Below are 21,858 nucleotides of genomic sequence, written 5' to 3'. Positions count from 1 at the left end.
GTTCAATTCCTATGGGATTGACCTGGGATTGACCTGGGTTCAGAGAGCCTGGCAAGCTACTGAGAATTTCTCACCCGAACAGCAGAGCCTGGCAAGCTATCGTAGTGTATTCAATATGCCAAAAACAGTAACGAGTCTCAAAATGGAGACGTTACTGGTGCCCGCTTGAGCCAATCGATGAACAATGGGATGACAGTGACAGTGACAGTGAGAAATGCCTAAATGCCATAGAAATTATACTTGAGAGGCCATCATGTGAGCTCAAATTGAAAACATCTGGGAAGATATTATGGAGAACAATTTGGATTGGGTGAGATTTGGAAGAGACAGATGTGAGATACAGAAGTGGGACTTTGAAGGAGGAAAATTCCAGAAAGAAAGCAGCCCCGGACCCAAAAAGTGTGAGGCATATTGGAGAGGAGGCAAGAATAGGTCAGTGGGGCTGTTCAGGAGCTCCATTTAGGGTAGGTAAGATGGAAGAAAGTCAAAATGAGAGTTGGAATGATATTCATGAGCAAATTAAGACAGTTGGATCTGTAGAGTCAAAAAGGGAATAAAAACCAATCTTTCTCCACAATCCACACCGGCGCATCTAAGAGATGGAGGCTTATCGTCTATCTGAACTTGAGCCCAGGTTACAGAAGCATATTTGTTTGTGTGAGAATGTGTACTTTATGTAGTGGATTACAGGCTACTGACTGCAATAAGATATCCAAAACATTTGACTGATATTAATCATCCTCTTTATTTTAACATATTTCAAATGCCTTTAAGTGATATATTGTTCTTATAGGTAAAACATCCTCAGAAGGCAGGGATGTGGCTCAACAGTAGAGTACAAGTATGAAATACTAGATTCAGTTTCCAGAGGGAGGAAGGAAAGAAAGAGGGAAGGGAGGGAGGGAAGAAGGGAAAGGAAGAGGGAGGGATGTGGGAGGGAGGAAGGGAGGGAGGGAGGGAGGGAGGGAGGGAGGGAGGAAGGAAGGAAGGAAGGAAGGAAGGAAGGAAGGAAGGAAGGAAGGAAGGAAGGAAGGAAGGAAGGAAGGAAGGAAGGAAGGAAGGAAGGAAGGAAGGAAGATCACTCTTCGGGGATGTCACAAATTAATATTGCATTGCTCGACCTAATTTCTCATACCTTGTGTGTTAACTTCAGTCAAGCATAGGAGGTTGTGTGTGTGTATGTGTGTGTGTATTTCCTAGTAGCTATAATATACTGTATAGATTAATGGTAATGATGAAATGGGTTTTGTTTTGCATATAATTTTACTTCTAGCAGTTATATTTGCTATTTAAAACATAAGATTTTGAAAGGATTTTTTCTACCCTGACGCTAATTTTCTCAGGAGCAATAAAAAGACTTTTCAGTTTGCTATATTTGATGTTTAATTTTAATTAAAATTAAATTTTACACACATAACATTAAATAAATCTAATCTCTACAGGATATTACTTTGTTATGTTTATGTTTTGTAATATGATTTCCATTGTAATGATATATTACATAAATTTGGTATAATATTATTGTCTATATTTATTATGCCATGCATTAGATGTCTGACTTAATTACTGCTTGCTACAAGTCTATTCCCCTAAACACTATTATTCTTCCCCTCCCCCCCGCCACCACCACCACCCCATATCCCCTGGTAGCCATCACTCTACTCTCTGGGTTTGTTTTCACAGGTTTGCCTTTTTTAGCTTCTACATATGAGTGATAAACTGATTTTATCTTCCTCTGACTTATCTCACTTAGCATAATGTGCCTTCAAGATCAATCCCCATTGTCACAATTGGCAGAATGTTCTTTTTCTGAGGATTAAATGATACCACACTGTGTATTCATAGCACATCTATTTTAGGTGGAGGCTCCCAAGTGTTCCTCAGGAGGTCTCAGGTCCCACCACAGATTCTCAGCCAACTGAGCCATTGGTTTAATGTCAGGGCCCAAGGATGTGTTACCATCTAGAATTGGATATCCCAATGGTGCTGAGGGCCACATCCATCAGTGCTCAGGACACCATGTAGTACCAGTAATTGAACTAGGTAGGCATGTGCTTCACTAATGTACTATCCCCAGCACATCTCTCCTGTCCACTCATTCATTGATGGGCATTTGGCTTGGTTTCATATCTTGACTATTGTGAGTAATTGTGATAAACAAGGGGTGAGATATCTCATTGGAAAACTATTTTTATTTCCTTTGGGTGTGTAACAAGAAAATGAATTGCTGGAGAGTATGGTAGATTTATTTTTTACTTTTTGAGAAGTTTTCATATAGTTATCCAGAGTAGCTGGATTAGGATTCTCTGTTCATTCCCTCACCATTATTGCCCACTTGATGCTAATCATTCCAACAGGTATGAAGTAAAAACTCATTATAGTTTTGATTTGCATTTTCCTGATGATTAGCAGTGTTACACATCGATTTCTTAGTCCTGTTTGCCATTTCTGTGTACTCTTTGGGATGGATGGAAATTAAAATCAATAGGAATCTGCCAGTATTTTTTTATTTTTATTTTTTAATAAAATTTTTTAATTAATCATTGAGAGATACAGTTACAAAGCTATCATGATCAAGTTCCCATCATGAAATGATTGAAAACCCATCCCTCCACCAGTGTACATTTTCCACCACAATGTTCCCAGTATCCCTCCCACCATCCCCATCCCACCCTTCTCCCTGCTTCTAAGACAATTTCCCTCTTACTCTCTGTCCACTTTTGGGAACTATGATTTGCAATACAGTTACTGAGAGGCCATCATGTTTAGTTCTTTATCTACTTTCAGCACACATCTCCCATCTCGAGCAATCTCTTCAACCATCATTGGCTTAGTGATACCTTCTCTATCCCAGCTGCCTTCTCCCCAGCTCATGGTGCAGGTTTCCAACTGTGGAGCAATTTTCCTGGCCTTTGTGTCTACTATCCTTGGGTATTGGACTCATATTATGTTATTTTATATTCCATAAATGAGTACAGTCATTCTGTGTTTGCCCCACTCTTTCTGACTCACTTCACTAAGCACAACACTCTTCATGTCCATCCACTTATAAGCATACTTCAGGGCTTCATCTTTCCTAACAGCTGCATAGTATTCCATTGTGTTTTAATCAGTCATCTGTTCTCACCTGCCAGGATTTTTTTTAATTTTTTATTAAAGAATCACTGTGATGTACAGTTACAAACTTATGAACTTTTGTGTTTGCATTTTACTCATACAGTGATCATTTACGCATTTCTCCACCAGTGCCCATTCACCTCCACCAATGATCCCAGTATCCCTCTCATCACCCCACCCTCTCCCCCGCCACCCCACCTTGCCTCTGCGGCAGGGCACGCCCCTTTGTTCTCTCTCCTTTTGGGTGTTGTAATATGCAATAGAGGTATTGAGTGGCCATCATGTTCAGTCTATAGTCTACTTTCAGCTCAGATCTTCCAACCTGAATATGTCCTCCCGACATCCTCTACTTGGTGTTCCCTTCTTTATCTGAGCTGCCTTTTCCCCCAGCATGTGAGGCCAGTTTCCAAGCTGTGGATGCCAGGATTTTAAAGGACACAAAATATCATCTAACTATAATCAGATTCTATTAGCATTCAAATAAAAGTTTAGGCTCAACTAAGCCAACACCTCATTATTACATTTTATTCTATTATTCTAATATAATTTTACGTTAATTTCTTTTTTAAGAAATGTTCATCTTACCTATCTAGACTCATGTTTCTGTGCATCTGTTCATGTGGACTAGAGCGATAGCACAGCGGTAGGGTGTTTACCCTGCACACAGCTGACCTGGGTTTGATTCTCCATCCCTCTCAGAGAGCCCAGCAAGCTACTGAGAGTATCCCACCCACACTGCATAGCCTGGCAAGCTACCTGTGGCATATTCAATATGCCAAAAACAGTAACAAGTCTCACAATGGACGTTACTGGCGCCCGCTTGAGCAAATCAATGAACAATGGGACAACAATGCTACAATGCTACAGTTCATGTGTTTTATACATAGAAATCCCAACTTTTCATATATAGCCAGCATTTGTTTTGTTAGGTTCATAATAGGGTTGTAAAAGAAACAAGGCAAGTGAGATAAGCCTCATTTTCAGAATAAGAGGAATTTTGAAGACCTGTCAAAAGATCCAGTATTTAGGGATTAGCAGTGCCCAAAATAGGAGCGAGTGTCCCTTTTTCTTTGGCTCAGTCTGTGAGAGAGAGAGAGAAATAGAGAGAGAAGGAAACTATTTGTGTGGTTTATCCCATCAGTTCCATCTGCACCCAGAAAGTCAGCAGAACAGTACCCTTCTATGAGCTTGCCATGCTGACAGTTTGACAGTTGCCCCAGAACATCATCATTGATATTAAAACATGACAGAAGTGAGGTTTCTTCCCTTCCACTCAACAAACAACAAAAATGCAAAATGAACAGAAGGACCTACTGGATAATCAAAAAAGGTTTCATGCTGCCAGAGTCTATTATGTAATGTAGGTTGTAGCCACAACTCTTACCACACCCCTGGAAGGTCCAGGCTGTTCCTGTTGAGCCCAGTGCCCTGGCAATGAGAGTGAAAGAGTCATATTTTGCTTTATATTCTATAAGAGGGAGAGAGAGAGAGAGAGAGAGAGAGAGAGAGAGAGACCTGAGCAGTAACAGGGGAGCTGAGGGAAGAGCCACAGTTACTGAACTGACGTGGTGACTGCTATCCTAAAGGCTGTCCAGTGTGTTCCAGCCGCATTGCCATGGCCTGGAATGTGTGAGAAATGCAGGTTTCCTGGCTACCCTGACCTACTGGATCAGAAAGTCTGGGATGCATAATCCCAAGTAACCACTGTGCTTCCAGAAGCGCCCACATCTAGGGATGTCAGAGTCTGACCAAAGCCCTATCACGGGTGGCGCCCTCCCCTCTCTGCCAGTGAGGGATTCAGCACTTCTCAAGGCGCCCACAGCCCCTGCCCCTTTCCACCTGCCCTCAGAACCCTCCCAGCTGAGAGATAACTTATTTTTCTGCTCAACAAGATTCCGGGCAATTGACTCCCATGGAGCCTGAGCCTCTAATCCCTTTGACCACAAGTTCCAGGAAAACTGTTGTTGGAGAGGCTACAGTCTTCATAAGGGGCAGTATGAAAGGGAGTAAAAACTGTCCTCTTAGTTAAAAGTGTGTGGGGTCTAAGGAAGATGCAGAGCACCTAGCCCAGTGCTGTGGATATCCAGGTCAGCCTCGGGAGCTTCTCCTGAGCTCCTGTTTGCTCATCATCTGCTTATAAGGGATTTTGTGACAACTCCCTGAGGCAGGCACACCAGGCTCACTGCACAAAGAGTTGTCATTGTCATCTCAGCAACAGGAGAGGATGATGAGATGAATGTGGTGGCAGGAGGCACGGGCGACCACAGGAATCCACCCTGGGGGTCCGTGAATGCAGGCTGAGTAGCCGATGACCCCTGTGGACACTGGGAGCCTACGCACACGAGCCTGGCCATGGGGTGAGCCAGGCGCCTGCTCCAGGGCTGCTTCTGCATCCTGAGACCTGCTGAAGGGCTGAGATGCTGCACGCCCCAAATATGCATTATGTCAGAAATGTGGTTGCCTCAACCCCAAAGTAAGCAAATGAATGAAAACCAAGTCCCCGAATGGCGCCCTTGCACTCACATCAGCTTTTGATCAGCAGCGAGGCTGTGAATTGTTCTCAGGCAAGTTAAAGCCCTGGGACACTGAACAATTCTGAGTCCCCTGTTCCACCCTGAAATAGGCCAGTTTGCACGGTTCCATTCCCTCTAGGCTGCCCAAAACCCCACCTCAACCTGGTCCCCTCTAACAGACAGACTTGGAGACCCTGCAGCTGGTCAGAAGTCAGCATGAATCCACAGGGTGGTTTTTAATAGGATGCCTCCTTCCCCGATCCCACACAGACACCAGAGGGTGGCACCCCTCAGATGCTGGTGACCCTTGTGAGCATAATCCACACCCTTGTGAACTTTAGGATGCAGAATACAAATCCCTGGTGTTTTTCTCTCTCTGTCTCCCTCCCTGTCTCTAACTCTGTCTCTGACTGTCTCGGTCTCTCTGTCTCTCTATGTATCTCTGTCACTATGTCTCTGTCTCTGTCTCTCTGTCTCTGTGTCTGTCTGTCTGTCTGTCTCTCTCTCTCCCCTCCACCCTGTGAACATTCTCACTGGGCACTGTCAGAGCAATGACTCAGACATGACCTCTGCTCTCTGCTCAGATACTAAAACATGTAAAGACCAGAGTTTGTTAAAAAAAAAAAAAAGAAAAAAAAAAAAAACAGTGTCAGGGGCCAGAGCAATAGTACAGCCAGTAGGGCACTTGCCTTGCATGCGGCCAACCCAGGTTTGACCTCTGGCACCATATATGGTCCCCCACCCCCTAGTGTGATCCTTGAGTGCAGAGCCAGGAGTGAGCCTTGAGCATCACTGGTGTGGCCCAAAAAGACTAAATAAAAATAAATAAAAGGCAATGTGAGAAGTTTACCGCAGCAAGAATCTGGGCATGAGGGCTTATGGTGGGGGGAAGGTAGTGGACACTGGTGGAGGGTCTGGTGCTGGAATGTTGTATGCATGAAACCCTATAGTTAACAGCACTGCAAATCATGATGCTTGAGGTTTCTAAACTTTTAGGGGCAAATAAAAAGCAGTCTGAAAACCAGTACATCCTTTCTGTAGAGATTTTATGCCATCTAGAAAGTATGATCAATAAAGATCTCATCACCTCCTTCACATAAGTCTCTCTTCTTTCTTCTCCTCAGCCAGAAGATATTGGACAAGCACCCATAGTAAATGCCCCAGAAGGCGGCAAGGTTGACTTGGAAGCCTTCAGCCATTTTACAAAAATCATCACACCAGCAATTACCAGAGTGGTGGATTTTGCCAAAAAGTTGCCTATGTTTTGTGAGGTGAGGAAATTACATTTCCTTCTACATTATTCTTTATTACAGTTCCATCAATGTTTAGGAATATTGAATGTTCACAAATAATTTATTAACTTACTATTTTATAAGATATATACTATTGGTATACAAATTAAATACTATAAAAGTTAATATGCTTGTTTAATGTTAATTCTTAGGGACTTCCTCATAGGAAAGCAATGCCTGTTTTATGTCTTTTTCTTCACTTTTCTCATCAGTCATCATTCATTAGCCAGTCCAGGTGAGGAGCCCAGACATCCTCCCAGCTCCAGGCTCAGGGAGATGGTGATAGCAATACTTCCCTTCTTTCAGCTCCTACAGTGTCTGAGTACCTATGCTCCATTTAGGCCACATGATCCAACCCTTTTAACAATCTGCAGAACAGGTTTTATTATAGCCCAATTTCCTAGTTGGGTAACGAAGATCAAAGAGATTATGTTAGTTTACCTAAACATGGATTGGAAAAGCGTTCCAAGAGTTAAAGCTCATGTAGAAACCACAGATTTAATCCCTGACACTGCATGACTTCCCACACTCCACAGGCAGTGACTCCCACCCCCCCAGGACACTGTCAAGTATAGCCCAAATTTGTAAAAATTAATAAATAATAAATGTACCCCAACATGGGCTCTGGTTTGAATCTAAATCCATGTGTTTTTTCACTCTATATCTTAGTAACGAGGCACTCTGTTTATTTCTCAGTCCTCAAAAATAGGTTAATTAGCCCTCATAGAACAATATTTTTAATATCTTCTTGGATTTTTCCCTTTTCTTATAAGTTCACCTCTCTTGCCCTTTCTTTGGGGCTCCCTGAAGAGCTCACTCACCAGAGCCGACCCATTCCCTCTGGAATGTTTCATCCCTAACTTCAGCATTTTGTGCCCAAGTTGACCTCATGAGCGAGCGAGTATGAGATCTGCAGTTGGCTGTATGGTCCAGAATCCTGGACAAGATCAATATCTCATCTTTATAAATGGACTCCAACTGGGGATGTTGCTTAGTGGTAGAGTGTCTACCTTTCATATGTGAGACCCTGAGCTAGCTCTCCAGCACCACACACACACACGCGCGCGCACACACACACACACACACACACACACACACAAGTATCTACCTCTTCGAGCCATTGGGAAATTGAAGTAGAATAAAATACATAAAATTCTTTGGATGGAACCTATGTCATCAGTACTCATAAAGTTTAGCTATTGGTACCGCTGTTATTTCACCTACTAAGTTGCCATCCTGCCTCTAACCTTCCTTTTTTGAATCAGTGGGATTGATTATATTTACTGTGGCTTTGGAAAGCTCACCAGGAGTCAGAGAGATAGCATAGTGTGTAGGGCATTGCCTTGCATGTGGCAAGCCTGGGTTAGAGTCCCAGTACGTATGTGGTCCCTTGAGCCAGAAGTAATCCTTGAGGACCTCCAAATGTGGCTCAAAAACCAAAAAGATTAAAAATAAATAAATACAGGTGAAAATTTCATTAGATCTATTGCTCTTAAGTGTCCAATGGAACCAGAGAGACATCTCCTAAAGAGAGTCAGACCCTACTGGGTCCTCCAGAATAAGCAGAGCTGGGGATAGTGACTATGGAATCTCTCCGAGTGCCAGGCTGGGTTTGCAGCCCTTGGAGGCCTCTGTCCTGCCTCAGTTGCCAACTCATGTTTACCTTTGCTATTGAGGTAACGGGAATCAGAGTTAGAGCAGACCACAGGCACTGAAGGAGGCCTCTGCTGCAGCCTCCCCTGGTAAGAGCATAAGAAGGGAGCCATCTCCTCCCCAGCTTTTGCAGAAAGAGTGTGTGTGCCTCACCCTGGTCCCATCTCACGGTGCTGAGGGCCCAATGGCAGAAGTACCAGTTGGCAGCCTTGCAGGAAAAATGCTCACACCCCATCCAGCTAGAGCTGGTGAGGCCCAGAGAAGAAATGGGGATGCATCCATATTTGATCTGGAGCTAAGTCTCCGACCATCTTTTTTCTTCCTTCCTTCCTTCCTTCCTTCCTTCCTTCCTTCCTTCCTTCCTTCCTTCCTTCCTTCCTTCCTTCCTTCCTTCCTTCCTTCCTCCCTCCTTCCCTCCCTCCCTTCTTTACTTCCTTCCTTCCTCCCTCCCTCCCTCCCTCCCTTCTTTCCTTCCTTCCTTCCTCCCTCCCTCCCTCCCTCCTTTCCTTCCTTCCTTCCTTCCTTCCTTCCTTCCTTCCTTTCTTCCTTTCTTCTTTCCTTCCTTTCTTTTAATTTCAGTTTTGGGCTATTGGACAATGCTCAGGAGACTATAGTGCTTGGGTCAAACCTGGGTCAGCCTCTGGCAGGGCCAGTGCCTTTCCCACTGTACTATCTCTCCAACCCCTTAATTTTTCTGTATCACTGAAGTTGAACCCAGGCCCTCACATATATACAAGGCAAGTGCTCTACCACTAAGTCACTTCCCAGCCCCTGACCATCTTGTTTTTTTAAATTAATTTGTATTTGTTTCGAAAGATACAAAAATAATCCATAGTCACTAAAGATTTATATAGCCTAAGGAGTGGTTCATGGTAACATCACAAGATAAACACTGACATTTTAGAGTCGACTTTACTCTCTTTTTTTCCCCAAATAATATGTGTGTGTAATATGACCCTAACTGACTTTTGCTAAGGACAAATCCTAAGAGTGGAATTTTAGGGCCAAAGCAAAATACACTTTTGAAAACTTTCCATGTTTGTTTCCAAATTGCCCTCTAGAAAGAAGGGGTGGAAAGGTGTCCACCCTCTCTGGTCTGAGATGAGTTTCGGTTTCATTTCTTTCACTCTGGGTGTCATCTTTGTTGGGTAGATTTTTGTTTTGTTTCTTAGCACTTTCTAGGTTTCTCTCCCTTTCCTCTCTCTCTCTCTCTCCTTCTCTCTCTCCCTCTCTCTTCTCCCTGTCTCTCTGTCTCTGTCTCTGTCTCTCCTCTCTCTCTCTCTCTCTCTCTCTCTCTCTCTCTCTCTCTCTCTCTCTCTCTCTCTCTCTCTCTCTCTCCCTCTCTCTCCTCTCTCTCTCTGTCTTGGATATGTGGAACCCATGTAAAGTAACCACTAAGAAGCATCTCTGTTAAAGAAAGTGAAAAAACCACACCCATCACCAGTAACAATCGCACCACGCACTTCTGTCTGTGGCAATGGAGAGGGACCTATATGAAACTTATTAAACAGTGATTGTGGCATGTTTCCTTGAGAAGGTTGAGCTGCTTCAAAGTCATGAACCCAGCTCTCTTTTAAACCTGGTATTTTGTCATCTCCAAATTACAATTAAAAAGAAAACACAGGGAACAGTTATATAGCAGAGATTCTTACATTTCCAGATCTGGTGGCCTGCTGGGACCTAAATCCACACTTAGAACACTAAGAGGTAAAGGAACTATGTTATAGGCTGGAGATCTTAAGTGGTTGCCAGAGTCAGAAGGTTCTGCCAAAGGGGATTAAATACTCCTGTAATTTCAAATGTGCTCATGATAATCTTCTATTGAAATCCAGTGCCCACTCACCAAGCCAAGTGGATAGACACCCAGAGCCTGCTAAGACTTAAAATCATTGATGGCAGAGCTGCCCCCAAACACCCAGAAGAACCCTTTCTATAGTGGAAGCCACTGTCATCTCTGCCAATCAAGCTGACTGATGCTCTCCTAAGGAGACAGGCAGAGTCTGTGGGAGGATCCCTACATCTCTGTCTGTCATGCCCTTCATAGAGCATTCTCATGATGAAAGTATTTTGGCAGGTGACTAAGAGCTTGTTTGCCCACATGTTGAAACAAATCTCACCAGGATCCTACAAATTCTTCTTAAAGGCAAAGGCATCTGGCCTAGTTTTGAAGTTCAGGGTGATCTTTTACAAATGATAATTGAGCTTTTATTTCAATTTGAATTAATGACAGTAAGTTTAAAAAAAAAGGAAAGAAAGAAAGAAAACTTCTTTTTTCTACCTGTAATCAGACTTCACTACATAGATGAGACCTGCCTGCATTTGTCTACTCGGTTACAGAGTTTGAGGAAAAGTGATGGTTTCATCTGATTCTTACTTCCTCTTGGCTATTATATTTATCCAGGCCATTGGTTCTTGAGTAGGGTCCCCACCAGCAGCCTGAGCACCACCTGGGAGCTTAGGGGAAATGCAGATTCTCCAAGAATCTAAGTGGGTAAGAGGTGAGTGTTTATAAGCCCTGTGGGAGCTGAAGTAGAACCATCACCCTAGATATTAAGGCAGCTCCACCCAGGGCCAGAGTTCTCCATGTCACCTGTGGAGGGTACATCTACACTTAGGTTTGCTCTTTCCTACCGTGCTTTGGAGACAGGAGACCAAGAAGGCAGCTGAGCAGAGTACAACATAAATAAAAGCAAATCACAGTCATATTTCATGGTACACAAGGAAGGAATTCGCTCGTACATATTTCAGAAGCAAATATAAGCTCACTTTTATTTTGACAGAAAAAATAAGCAATTTTTTATATTTGAAATTATACGGTAAGAGTACAAGGTTAAATCCATGAAAACTATAAAATTCTCAATATTCAAAATAAAATTCAGTGACTTTATAGTTTTACACATTGCCCTACGTTAAAACATCTTGCAGTGCCAACAGCATTTCTCAAAAACAATATATATCTGCTTCAATTCTAGATTTCCACTTGTGTGCATAAGATTAGAATTCAAACATTGACCTCACAGTCTTCTGTGAAGATTATATAAGGTGACCTACATAAAAATTAGCACAATACCCAATTCAGCAAAATTTCCCACTTTTTCCCCAAAATCACAAAAGTCTTTGCAACTTTTTTGGTAATGACAATTAATTAAATATTCTCCTATCCACCAAATAAAACTGTATCTTTTTATTATTTTGCCTAGCAAATTCTTTAAGTTTATTACTAATATTACTGTATTAGAATTGATCCTAATTAACATGGCAGCCATATTGACTTTAGATGAGATTGTAACCCTGGCAAAGATTGTATAGAAATTCTGGTATCTGGGTACAGAGAGCACAATTCAAAGAGTCAAGAGCTCTGAATTCCCCTGCCCTTAACTCACTAGCTAAACTTGGGCTCAGCTTTTACATTATTGAGTCTCCTGGGTAGCATATGTTTATAAACAATCTTTTAGTTCTGTGCATTTTTAAGATATTCAAGGAGCAAGTTTGTTTCAAAAATCACAGAGAAGCCCAACTTCTAGAAAACAATAGAGAAGTTGTTGACAATTGGGGTTATAAAACAAAAACTTTGGTAAGTTTAACATAAATTCTTCTTTCAAGTGGAGTTACATTACTAGCCCCAGAATAAGAGATTATTAATAATTTTATCCGTGATCATAATATTACCCATGGGGAATCTCTATCATCAAAGAAATGTAAACTACTGTGCTGAAAGTCGGTGAAGATTATAAACAATCTGGAGTACAAAAAATGGTTGTCGAGTATCTGCAGCCAAATAGAAATGCAAAACCCGTGGGCTCAGCATGCAGGACCAGTGTTAACCACAGAACATTGTTTCTGTTGCGATGAAGAGGCTGTGTGTTGTTCCTGGATGCCGCTTGCCCACTTGCTCTTTGCTGATGCCGGCTGGTTCTTTTCAGCTGCCATGTGAAGATCAGATCATCCTCCTCAAAGGCTGCTGCATGGAGATCATGTCCCTTCGTGCCGCTGTGCGCTATGACCCAGAAAGTGAGACTTTAACCCTGAACGGGGAAATGGCAGTGACACGGGGCCAGCTAAAAAACGGGGGTCTTGGGGTCGTGTCAGATGCCATATTTGACCTGGGCATGTCTCTGTCATCATTCAACCTCGATGACACTGAAGTTGCTCTCCTTCAGGCTGTCCTGCTGATGTCTTCAGGTGAGTATGGCCAGACTCGTTCCTGGGTGTCAAAAGAACCATTGCTTATCTGGTGCTAATCCAAATCCCTTGAGTTGTCAGTCCCTTATTTAGCTTTAAACTTAGAGCTCACCCTTCTTCAGTGAATAATTGGGGGATTTTCCAATAGATTGGGCTTGGCGAGTATCAGAGATCTGATGTTTTACATTGTCCCAGGATTGTGGGAAGGTAGAAAGAAACCAAAGGGTTTCTTTGATAGATCATTTCACAGACCTACTTTCAACCCTTGAAGATCTGTGAAAAAACCCTGAGTGAGAACTAGAATTTGTCCATGATCTTGCTACAACTTATGTTTTTGTTATTTGTTACTATAGGGCACACCATACCAAAATACAGTAGCTCAAAATGCACAAGATGGCTGGGGTCAAGGCTCAGTTATCAAACACACCTACTGTTGACTTCTCCATGTGGTAGCTCCTTAGAGAGTCAGTAGACTTCTCACATGGTTAATAGATTCCAAGATGGAGCAGAAGTACACAAAAGCACACAGAAACTGCACATGTCTTAAGGTCCAGTCAAAAGTCTATAACATCATTTCTGCCACGCTATTTGGTCCAAACAAGTTCTAACAGCAGCCCTAATTCAAGAGTCCATCTTGAGACAGAATATTGGTAAAATATTTTCAACCATATTTAACCTGCTACAGCTCATTATTATAACGTTAGTCCTCATGTTAGTATTGTTATAAAGAGGGAATCGTAATAATACAAACACTGTTTCTTCCAGGGATGTGTCTTGATTTTTTTAAATGCATAGTATGTAACACACTGTACAGGAAACTAATCTTTAAATAGAGGATGGTTTCATAATTATTCTCTGCATTTTCAGAGTACTCAAAATGTAGCTGTTTCACAGTACTTGGAAATACATAGTAACCATCAATTCAGTTTCATTTTTTTAATTGAATCACAGTGAAATACACAGTTACAAAGTTGTTCATAATTGGGGTTCAGTCATGTTCCAACACCCCAGGTCAATTTTTTTTTAATTTTTGGGTCACACACGGGATTCACAGGGGTTACTCCTGGCTTTGCACTCAGGAATTACTCCTGGCAGTGCTCAGCGGACCATATGGGATGCTGGGAATCGAACCTGGGTTGGCCTCGTGCAAGGCAAATGCCTCACTTGCTGTGCTATCACTCCAGCCCCCCCAGCTCAATTTTATCTTTCCCTCTGATCAATTTCTATTTCTGTTATTTTGAAATATTGTATTGGATCACTATAAATTGCACAGTTATAAAATTATTTATTATTGAGCTTCAGACTAATGTTGCAGTACCAGTCCCTTCATCAATACCCACTTGCCTTCCACCCCCGATCCTGCCCTGTGGCAGGCACTTCCCCTCCACTGTTGTCACAAAATTCCCTTCAGTAATTTATCCCTCCACCCCTAATCCAGTGGCAAGCTTCCTACTGAAGACCAGTTCTCCTGCTCTTCTTTTCTATTGCTTTTGGGTATTTAATATTCCCTTTTAGTTTCTTTATATCCCACATATGAGAAAGATGGATAATTTCTTTCTCTTTTTTTTTTTCCTTTTTGGGTCACACCCAGAGATGCACAGGCGTCACTCCTGGCTCATGCACTCAGGAATCACCCCTGGCGGTGCTCAGGGGACCATATGGGATGCTGGGATTCGAACCCGGGTCGGCCGCGTGCAAGGCAAACGCCCTACCCGCTGTGCTATGGCTCCAGCCCCAGGATAATTTCTTTCTCAAGAACAGAGATGTGTCTGCTTGTCCATGTGGCAATTCAACGACTGTTTCTTAGAATTTGAGACATGTTTATTGAATAGGAAAATAAATATCAGCTTCAAGCACACAAAATTATAGAATTGATACTTGTAATTAACTCAAGAGTTAACTTGTTAACTTTATTTAAGCTGATCTAGAAATGTGTTTGCTACAAAAAAAATAGATATGGTAATTGGGGAGGGGGGTAGGTTGTGAGTGTTGTTTTTTAGGCCTCACCCTGTAATGTTCTGGGCTTGCTTTTTGCTCTGTGCTTAAGGATCATTTCTGGCAGTGCTAGGGGGACCATATGCAGTACCAGGGATCACACCCAAGTTAGCCAGGTGCAAAGTTAAATGCCTTATCCGTTGTACTATCTCTCAAGCTACTACCCAAATATGGTAATTGTTTGTTTTTTGTTATGATTTTAAGAAAAAATTGTTTTCTTTATACCCTGGAAAATCTCAAGCATAAACATAAGATAGAATAGCATAAGGAACCCTCTCCTATGCTGTGATAGACGATTGGTGAGCTCCCTCTTCTGATATCCAACCCCTGATCCTCTTCCACTGAGTGTACAGTACCTGGGGTTTGCTCCTGACCCACAGACTATGGAAAATGTTATGTCACTCTATGTGGCTACATTCTTCTGTAAGATTCCCTCTTGCCAAAAGACTGTCTCCTTGTGGCTTGATGACACAAGCATCTGTGTTGGAAAAATTCCCATGACCCGGAAATACAGGGAGCCCTTGAGACCCGGAAGCACTGCCCACGCACCAGCCAGAGAAAAGGTCCCTCAGTGCTTCAGGAGGAATAAAACTTGGGACTTATCTGCAGACTCCCCATTTGAGTGAGGGTGACCTCCTGTCCGGACTTTGGTTTTTTTTTAAAGAAATTGAACTAAAAAGTTGCATTTCTAGAAGGAATATTCGAAGTAATTTGGGGATAGACACTCACAAGTAGTGCTCAGGACGCCCACAAACCCCACCAGTGATTCGCAGCTAGTCAGGCTCACAGTTCAGTCCCAGGGCATGAGAATGCAATATTGCTCGGGCTTTGTGCTGCTGGGGATACCCAAGCCACCTGGCGGTGCTGGGGGTCTCCAGGGCTGCACCCACTGATACACAAGAGACCACGTGATGCCAGGAATAGAACCCAGGTCAGGAACATGCGAGGCATTGCCCTAATCTCTCTGTGTCCCAGTCTCTCAAGGTAATATTTTTGTTTTGTTTTGTTTTGTTTTTTTGCTTTTTGGGTCACACCCGGTGATGCTCAGGGGTTACTCCTGGCTCTGCACTCAGGAATTACTCCTGGCGGTGCTCGGGGGACCATATGGGATGCTGGGAATCGAACCCAGGTTGGCTGCGTGCAAGACAAACGCCCTACCCGCTGTGCTATCACTCCAGCCCCTCATGGTAATTTTTAAGCTGAGATTTCCGTGGCACAAAGATAGTTTCACACAATTTTCTAATTTTCTCTGTTTCCATTGCCTTCCTGAAGCAAGCAGAGAGTTTCAGGGAGTGTTCATCTGTCTTGTAGACCCTGGTCTTCTAAGAGAAAGCAAATCTCAGGCAGAGTCTGCAGAAAGAACCTTGACCTAAAATGTATTCAAGGTGTTTGCCATGCATCTGTTTATGTGGTCACTTTCTCTTCATGGTAAATGGACTTTTATTTACTGAATAATATGATGTCTCCTCTTTAATGCATCAAGTCAACAGATTATTATATAAATCATTTCCAGGAGGTAGACAGGATCTCTGGAGATGGCAAGGTGATCGAGTCTTCCCAATTCTCTGATTCTTAGGCTACTCACTGCCTGACCACCCCGAGACACACTCAATAACTTTCAAGCCCTCTCCGCACTAATGCTCTAGAGACTTTCCATTAAGACTGCCAGGACCAGAAAAATAACACAGACCACTTTACATTTGGCAAATGGTAGCTGTGTTCTGATGCTTCAGGCTGCAATTCCTCCACCATGTTGTCTTCTAAGCCCCACTGTTTTGTTTGGCACTTCACTCAATCTCTTAAGCCTCTTCTTCAAAGCCCTTTCCAGAGCTTCTGCTTCTCAGGACCTTGATCCTGCAGTGATCAGCAGAAAGAAGTTTTGTCTTAAGAAGTTAAAAATAGCCTTTGACCTTTACAATGTTTCTCCCCTCAATAAACATGTGTAGTACACCATGGATATCACCGAAATGTTTGTTACCTTCCTTATGTATATGGTCATTTAATTTTTATCTCCAATCAAAGGACAGAGTTCTGATGCCACAAAACCCGGGATATTTTTTTTCCTTCGAAGGAATGTATTTAGAGCAATGTGTTTTGTTTGTCTGTTTGGATCCAAAGCTAAAGGATCCTTCTGGCAACTTCTAAGAAGACAAAGGACAGAGGAGAGGGGGAAAGAGAAAGTAGATCCACGTAGTGGCAGCAGCCAGTAGGAAAGAAAACACAAAATGAAAATGCACAAATGACCATTTGAGCTAAGCTGGAGGTTTTAAAAGCCTGCATATTTTATTTAAATTCAGAGGGATGAATTAGGACATGATTCCTGTTCTCTCCTTGCAGATAAAGGAGAATCCACTTTAGACTTTTATTAATACAGACATTTTGATAACTGAACATTTGACAGCTCCCTCGAATGTTCAAGGATAAGTTACATTCACTTGTATCACTTGTCTTTCCATTGATCTTCAATTTGTTCGAGCGGGCACAAATAACGTCTCCATTTGTCCCTGTCGCATGCTAGTGTAGCCCAATGATATCTGCTCGCTCCAGGAACAGGAAGAGTCTCAAACCGTTCATTCAAGGTTTTGATGGAGAAGTCTGACCATCTCCTTGGTGGGAGGCCATGCAGTCTTTTGTTTTTTTGTTTTTTTGGTTTTTGGGTCACACCTGGCGATGCACAGGGGTTACTCCTGGCTCTGCACTCAGGATCACCCCTGGCGGTGCTCAGGGGACCATATGGGATGCTGGGATTTGAACCCGGGTCGGCCGCGTGCAAGGCAAACGCCCTACCTGCTATGCTATCACTCCAGCCCCCATGCGGTCTTTTGATGTCTCGTGGAATCCAGTCGGTAACAGCTCTAGTCTAGCGGTCGTCTCTGAATCATATTACATGCCCAACCCATCTGATATTTGATGCCTTGGCAAACGAGACAGCATCCCTGATTCTTGACCATCGATGGAGGTCAGAACTCCGGATTCCTTCTCTCACTTGAGTGAGACATGATACTCGTAGCATGGCTCTTTTAATTCCTCTTTGGAATTTTTTTGATTCCACCATTCTTTCTGCACTAAATTACATTATTTTTTCTTATTTTTTTTGAGTAACAAGATTAATGGGGTGAATCTATAGAGTGGATTAAGTGTTGTCCTTTTCTTAAAATAATTAAAAATAACAGGACACTACAAGTGTGACTTTACTTGGTTAGAACCACCAAGAGCAAACCCAAGAAAACCTGACAGAGAGGTGGTAGGGCTTCCTGGAGCAATATGAGAAATTCATGCAGTTTGTTCATAACTCCTGTACCCCAAGCATTTGTAGCCCAGATGCTCTGCAGACATTCAACCTTCTCATGATATCACTTTGTGATTCTTCGAAGCTTCCTTTAGATCCCTTGCTTACATGCCCTGAGATTTTCCCAATCTCTCTTCTTATCTCTTTCCTCTCTTATAGACATGTTTGTCGTCCCCATTCTTCCAGGAAGCCAGTGTAAACTCAAATTATTTCTCCTAGACAGATGGGGGGAAGGGTGCTGGGGGTGTGATTCAGTGACTGAGCATACTCCTTGGATGTGCTAGGCCTGGGTTTGAGCCCCAACACTGCATGACCTTCTGAGCCAAAGGTAACCTCCACAACAATAAGCTACATCTATTTCTTCTTCTTGTGCTGAATATTTAACGGTCTAAATGAGGCTTTTCTTTCTGTTCTTTTTGAAAAGAGTACTCACCATTCAGACCTAAGGAAGCAACTTTCTTCACCAGAGATATTTATTGACTCCCTTTATATACATAAGATCCCTCCCTTATCTTACAACTGATTCCTCAGAGTTCATGCACCATTTCTCCTTCCTAGGCATTAAAACATCCCCAGCTTGAGCCACTTCACACTTTAGACCCTGAACTAGACAAAGCGAGCCATCTTTCCACCTTCAAATTAACATCTGTCTGCCTCTTTAATGGAAGAAATATTGGAAGGAATATTTGCACAACACAACAGATAAAGACCAATACCCTTGACCTATAAAGCACTCACAAAACTCAGCAACAGAAAATCTAATGTCCCCATCCATAATGGTGCTAGGAGTTGAACACCTTCTCAAAGAAGACATACAGGTAGCAAACAAGCATATGAAAAGTATTCATCGTCACTCCTGGTAAGGAAATACAAATCAAAACAACATTGAGATATCTTCTCACTCCTGTGAGAATAGCACATACAAAAAAAGTCTAGAAACAGTGTTGACAGGGTTGTGATGAGTAAGAAACCTTCATTCACCATTGATGGAAATGGCATCTGGTTCAGCCACTCTGGAATGTAATATGGAGCGTTCTCAAAAATAGAAATGAAACACTCATGTGAATTAGCGATGCCACTTCTTTGCATCTAGCTCCAGAATACAAAACATTATTTCAAAAATATACATGCACACCTATGTTCATCACTTAGTACTAGAACCAAGATGGAAACAACCCAAATGCCAGATTACAGGTGATTGGATCAAGAAGTTGATCGTTATATACACAATGGAATACTATGCACCCCTAAGAAAGAACAAAATCATGCAATTTGCTGTGACCTGGATGAAACTAGAGGGTATCATGCTGAGTGAAGTCAATCAGAAGGAAAGAGATTGGTACAGATTGATCTCTCTCATATGTGGGAGATCTCTCTCATATGTAGCAATAAAGGGACCGAAGACAGCACAATGGGAGAGCTGATTAACTCTATTGAATTAGGGGAAGATTGAAAAGGAGGGGAATTGGAACTCTTGGCGGGGGAGGGGAGATAGCTGGGTGGGTACACTGGTGACAGGTGTAGTGTTGGAATTATGTGCATGGAAAACTGTCATTAACAGTACTGTAAATCACCGAACCTCAACCCCCCAAAAAATTTTCTTAATTAACATCTGTCTTCTTTCCTCCCCTCACCCCCAGACCGCCCAGGGCTCGCCTGTGTTGAGAGAATAGAAAAATACCAAGATAGTTTCCTGCTGGCTTTTGAACACTATATTAATTATCGGAAACACCACGTAACACACTTTTGGCCAAAGCTCCTGATGAAGGTGACAGACCTGCGGATGATTGGAGCCTGCCATGCCAGCCGCTTCCTGCACATGAAGGTGGAGTGCCCCACGGAACTCTTCCCCCCTTTGTTCCTGGAAGTGTTCGAGGATTAGACGGGCCCAACTCATTTCTCACAATTCCTACAGCACTGTTGGGCACCATTTCATTCCATTGCCTCACTCTGCTCTGTTTGTTCTTTTGTTTCTTTGTGTTGTGAGGGATTGATGGGGTGGGGGGGTGGGGGGGGAGAGGGAGGTCATCCTGGACACAGACATGGATGAAATTGCCCCTTGAATGTGGGTACTTTTAACTGTTGCATTTTGTTTGTTCTCCAGTCCTTTTGATGTGAATGCTTTGGAGGTTTTGCAGTTGTTGAGGTGGGGTGGGGACAATCATTCATTCACCAGCACCAAATCATCACCAGCTCCCATCTGTCCCTGGTCAGAGGCTCAAGCAAGCAAGATGGCACAGCAGAAGGTGAGAGAAGCCTTAAAACTGAGATGGTATAATCCTCTTGATCCATTCCTGATGTTTTGCAGGTTAAGAGGTGGATTTCAGCTTTTTAGGGGAAGGTTTGAACATATTTTCACCTAAAACGGGTGCTGTGTTCAACACGTTTCATTCTCTCCTAATGCCTAGCATGGAATGTACAGAAGAATTTTTCACAGAAACTAAGCTGTCCCTTCACTGTCATGTTTGTAATCCTCTGATTTAATTCAAGTTGTCCAACAGTACGACTCAAAGACATGCAGGTTTTTGACTGACTTTAGGCCAAGCAGGAGAAAGATTTTCATCAGTGAGCCCCCCAAGAAATTAGAAATCTTCATCAGTGTCAGTGACCCAACAGTTTCCCACAGTTCACATAGTATTACTTTATAGTAGGAAGGCTTCTTTACAATTTAGGTGCAGAGAAAATTTCCACAGAAATCAAACCCATTTACAGAGGGTTGTCACTTTTCAATGACATCTGCTCCATCACCTCCCAAGTTTCCTGAAGTTGTTTATCCTGATTGCATCTCCATTGAGCTGACAAACAGATTTCCCTGTGGATTAAATCTTTTTAATCATGGAGGGAACAAGCTGCAATTTAAGTCTTGTTCTGGAGGCAAGATTAGTGTCATTACATTCCGAGTTGAAGGAAGCACCATTTTCCAAGAGCTCTCTTCATATACTGATGGTTTAAGGATGCTCCCTTCTTAAATTCTAAAGCTCACAAATGTTGCCTCTTCCCCTTTCCCTCTATTTCTGAGGCTTGACTGTCACTAAACCAAGACTGGTCTGGCTACTGACCCTATCTGTCCCTCTTCTAGCATTCCCCAGGCAGATAGTCCAGAGAAAATACCTGCAAACAGTGTACACAAATCCTCACTCACCTTTCTTGCCTCACCTGGCTTTCCCAATGACAAACTTTAGAGTAGCTTGTGCACAGAAAACCAATGGTGAGACCTCATTGCCAGGAAATGGGCAAAGAATGTACCCATGCAATTGAATGTATCTTGTTCTTCACTGACATAGTAGACATAAATTATTTCTTTGCCTGCCTTGTACTGCCTTACCCTAGAACTATTGGGGGAAATAAGCCATATCAGTGGTATTTACCTAAAACACAAAGGAATAAAATACACTGTGAAAACCAAGTCAACTAAATTTTTTTAAGTTTGGTGGAGCAGAACCAACTCAAAAATCAGGATACCTGATTTTGAGCTTACAGTCTGTCAAATGATAGATTTTTGACTAAGTCTTGGTTTTCTCACCTAGTAAATAGGTCATGAACTCTAAAACCCTCCCAACCTTTTATATTGTATGAATTTAAGGGGAAAGAATCTGGTTTTTCTGATTTTTTTCATATTCAAATTTCTAATTTTATTAGACAAAAATTATGGCCTGCTTCATCATTAATGAAAATATATTTGATATTGCATCGTAATAACAATTTGACTTAAGCTAGTCAACTATTTCAAGGAAGACAGAGGATGACCATGGAGAAGCCCATATGTAACTGGAAATAATCCAAGAGGAAATTTATCTGCTTAATATCCTAAAGTTAT

At 42.4% G+C, this 21,858-nt stretch overlaps 1 protein-coding gene across 8 annotated transcripts in view; it reads left to right on the top strand.

The window, feature by feature from the left end:
* Nucleotides 1-20,042, top strand: part of THRB (thyroid hormone receptor beta) — a 423,669-nt gene extending 403,627 nt beyond the window's left edge. For all 8 annotated transcript variants that reach the window (XM_055134865.1, XM_055134861.1, XM_055134860.1 and 5 more), the window contains 3 exons: nucleotides 6,755-6,901; nucleotides 12,499-12,757; nucleotides 19,682-20,042. In XM_055134865.1, the coding sequence (XP_054990840.1) occupies nucleotides 6,755-6,901; nucleotides 12,499-12,757; nucleotides 19,682-19,923 (648 nt within the window). In that variant the 3' untranslated portion in view covers nucleotides 19,924-20,042. The remainder of the gene's footprint in view (nucleotides 1-6,754; nucleotides 6,902-12,498; nucleotides 12,758-19,681) is intronic.
* Nucleotides 20,043-21,858: the final 1,816 nt, after the last annotated feature.

This window comes from Sorex araneus, chromosome 4, assembly GCF_027595985.1.
Source record: "Sorex araneus isolate mSorAra2 chromosome 4, mSorAra2.pri, whole genome shotgun sequence".
In the NCBI taxonomy this organism is placed as follows: Eukaryota; Metazoa; Chordata; class Mammalia; order Eulipotyphla; family Soricidae; genus Sorex; species Sorex araneus.
This window is presented reverse-complemented; position numbering and strand designations above follow the sequence as displayed.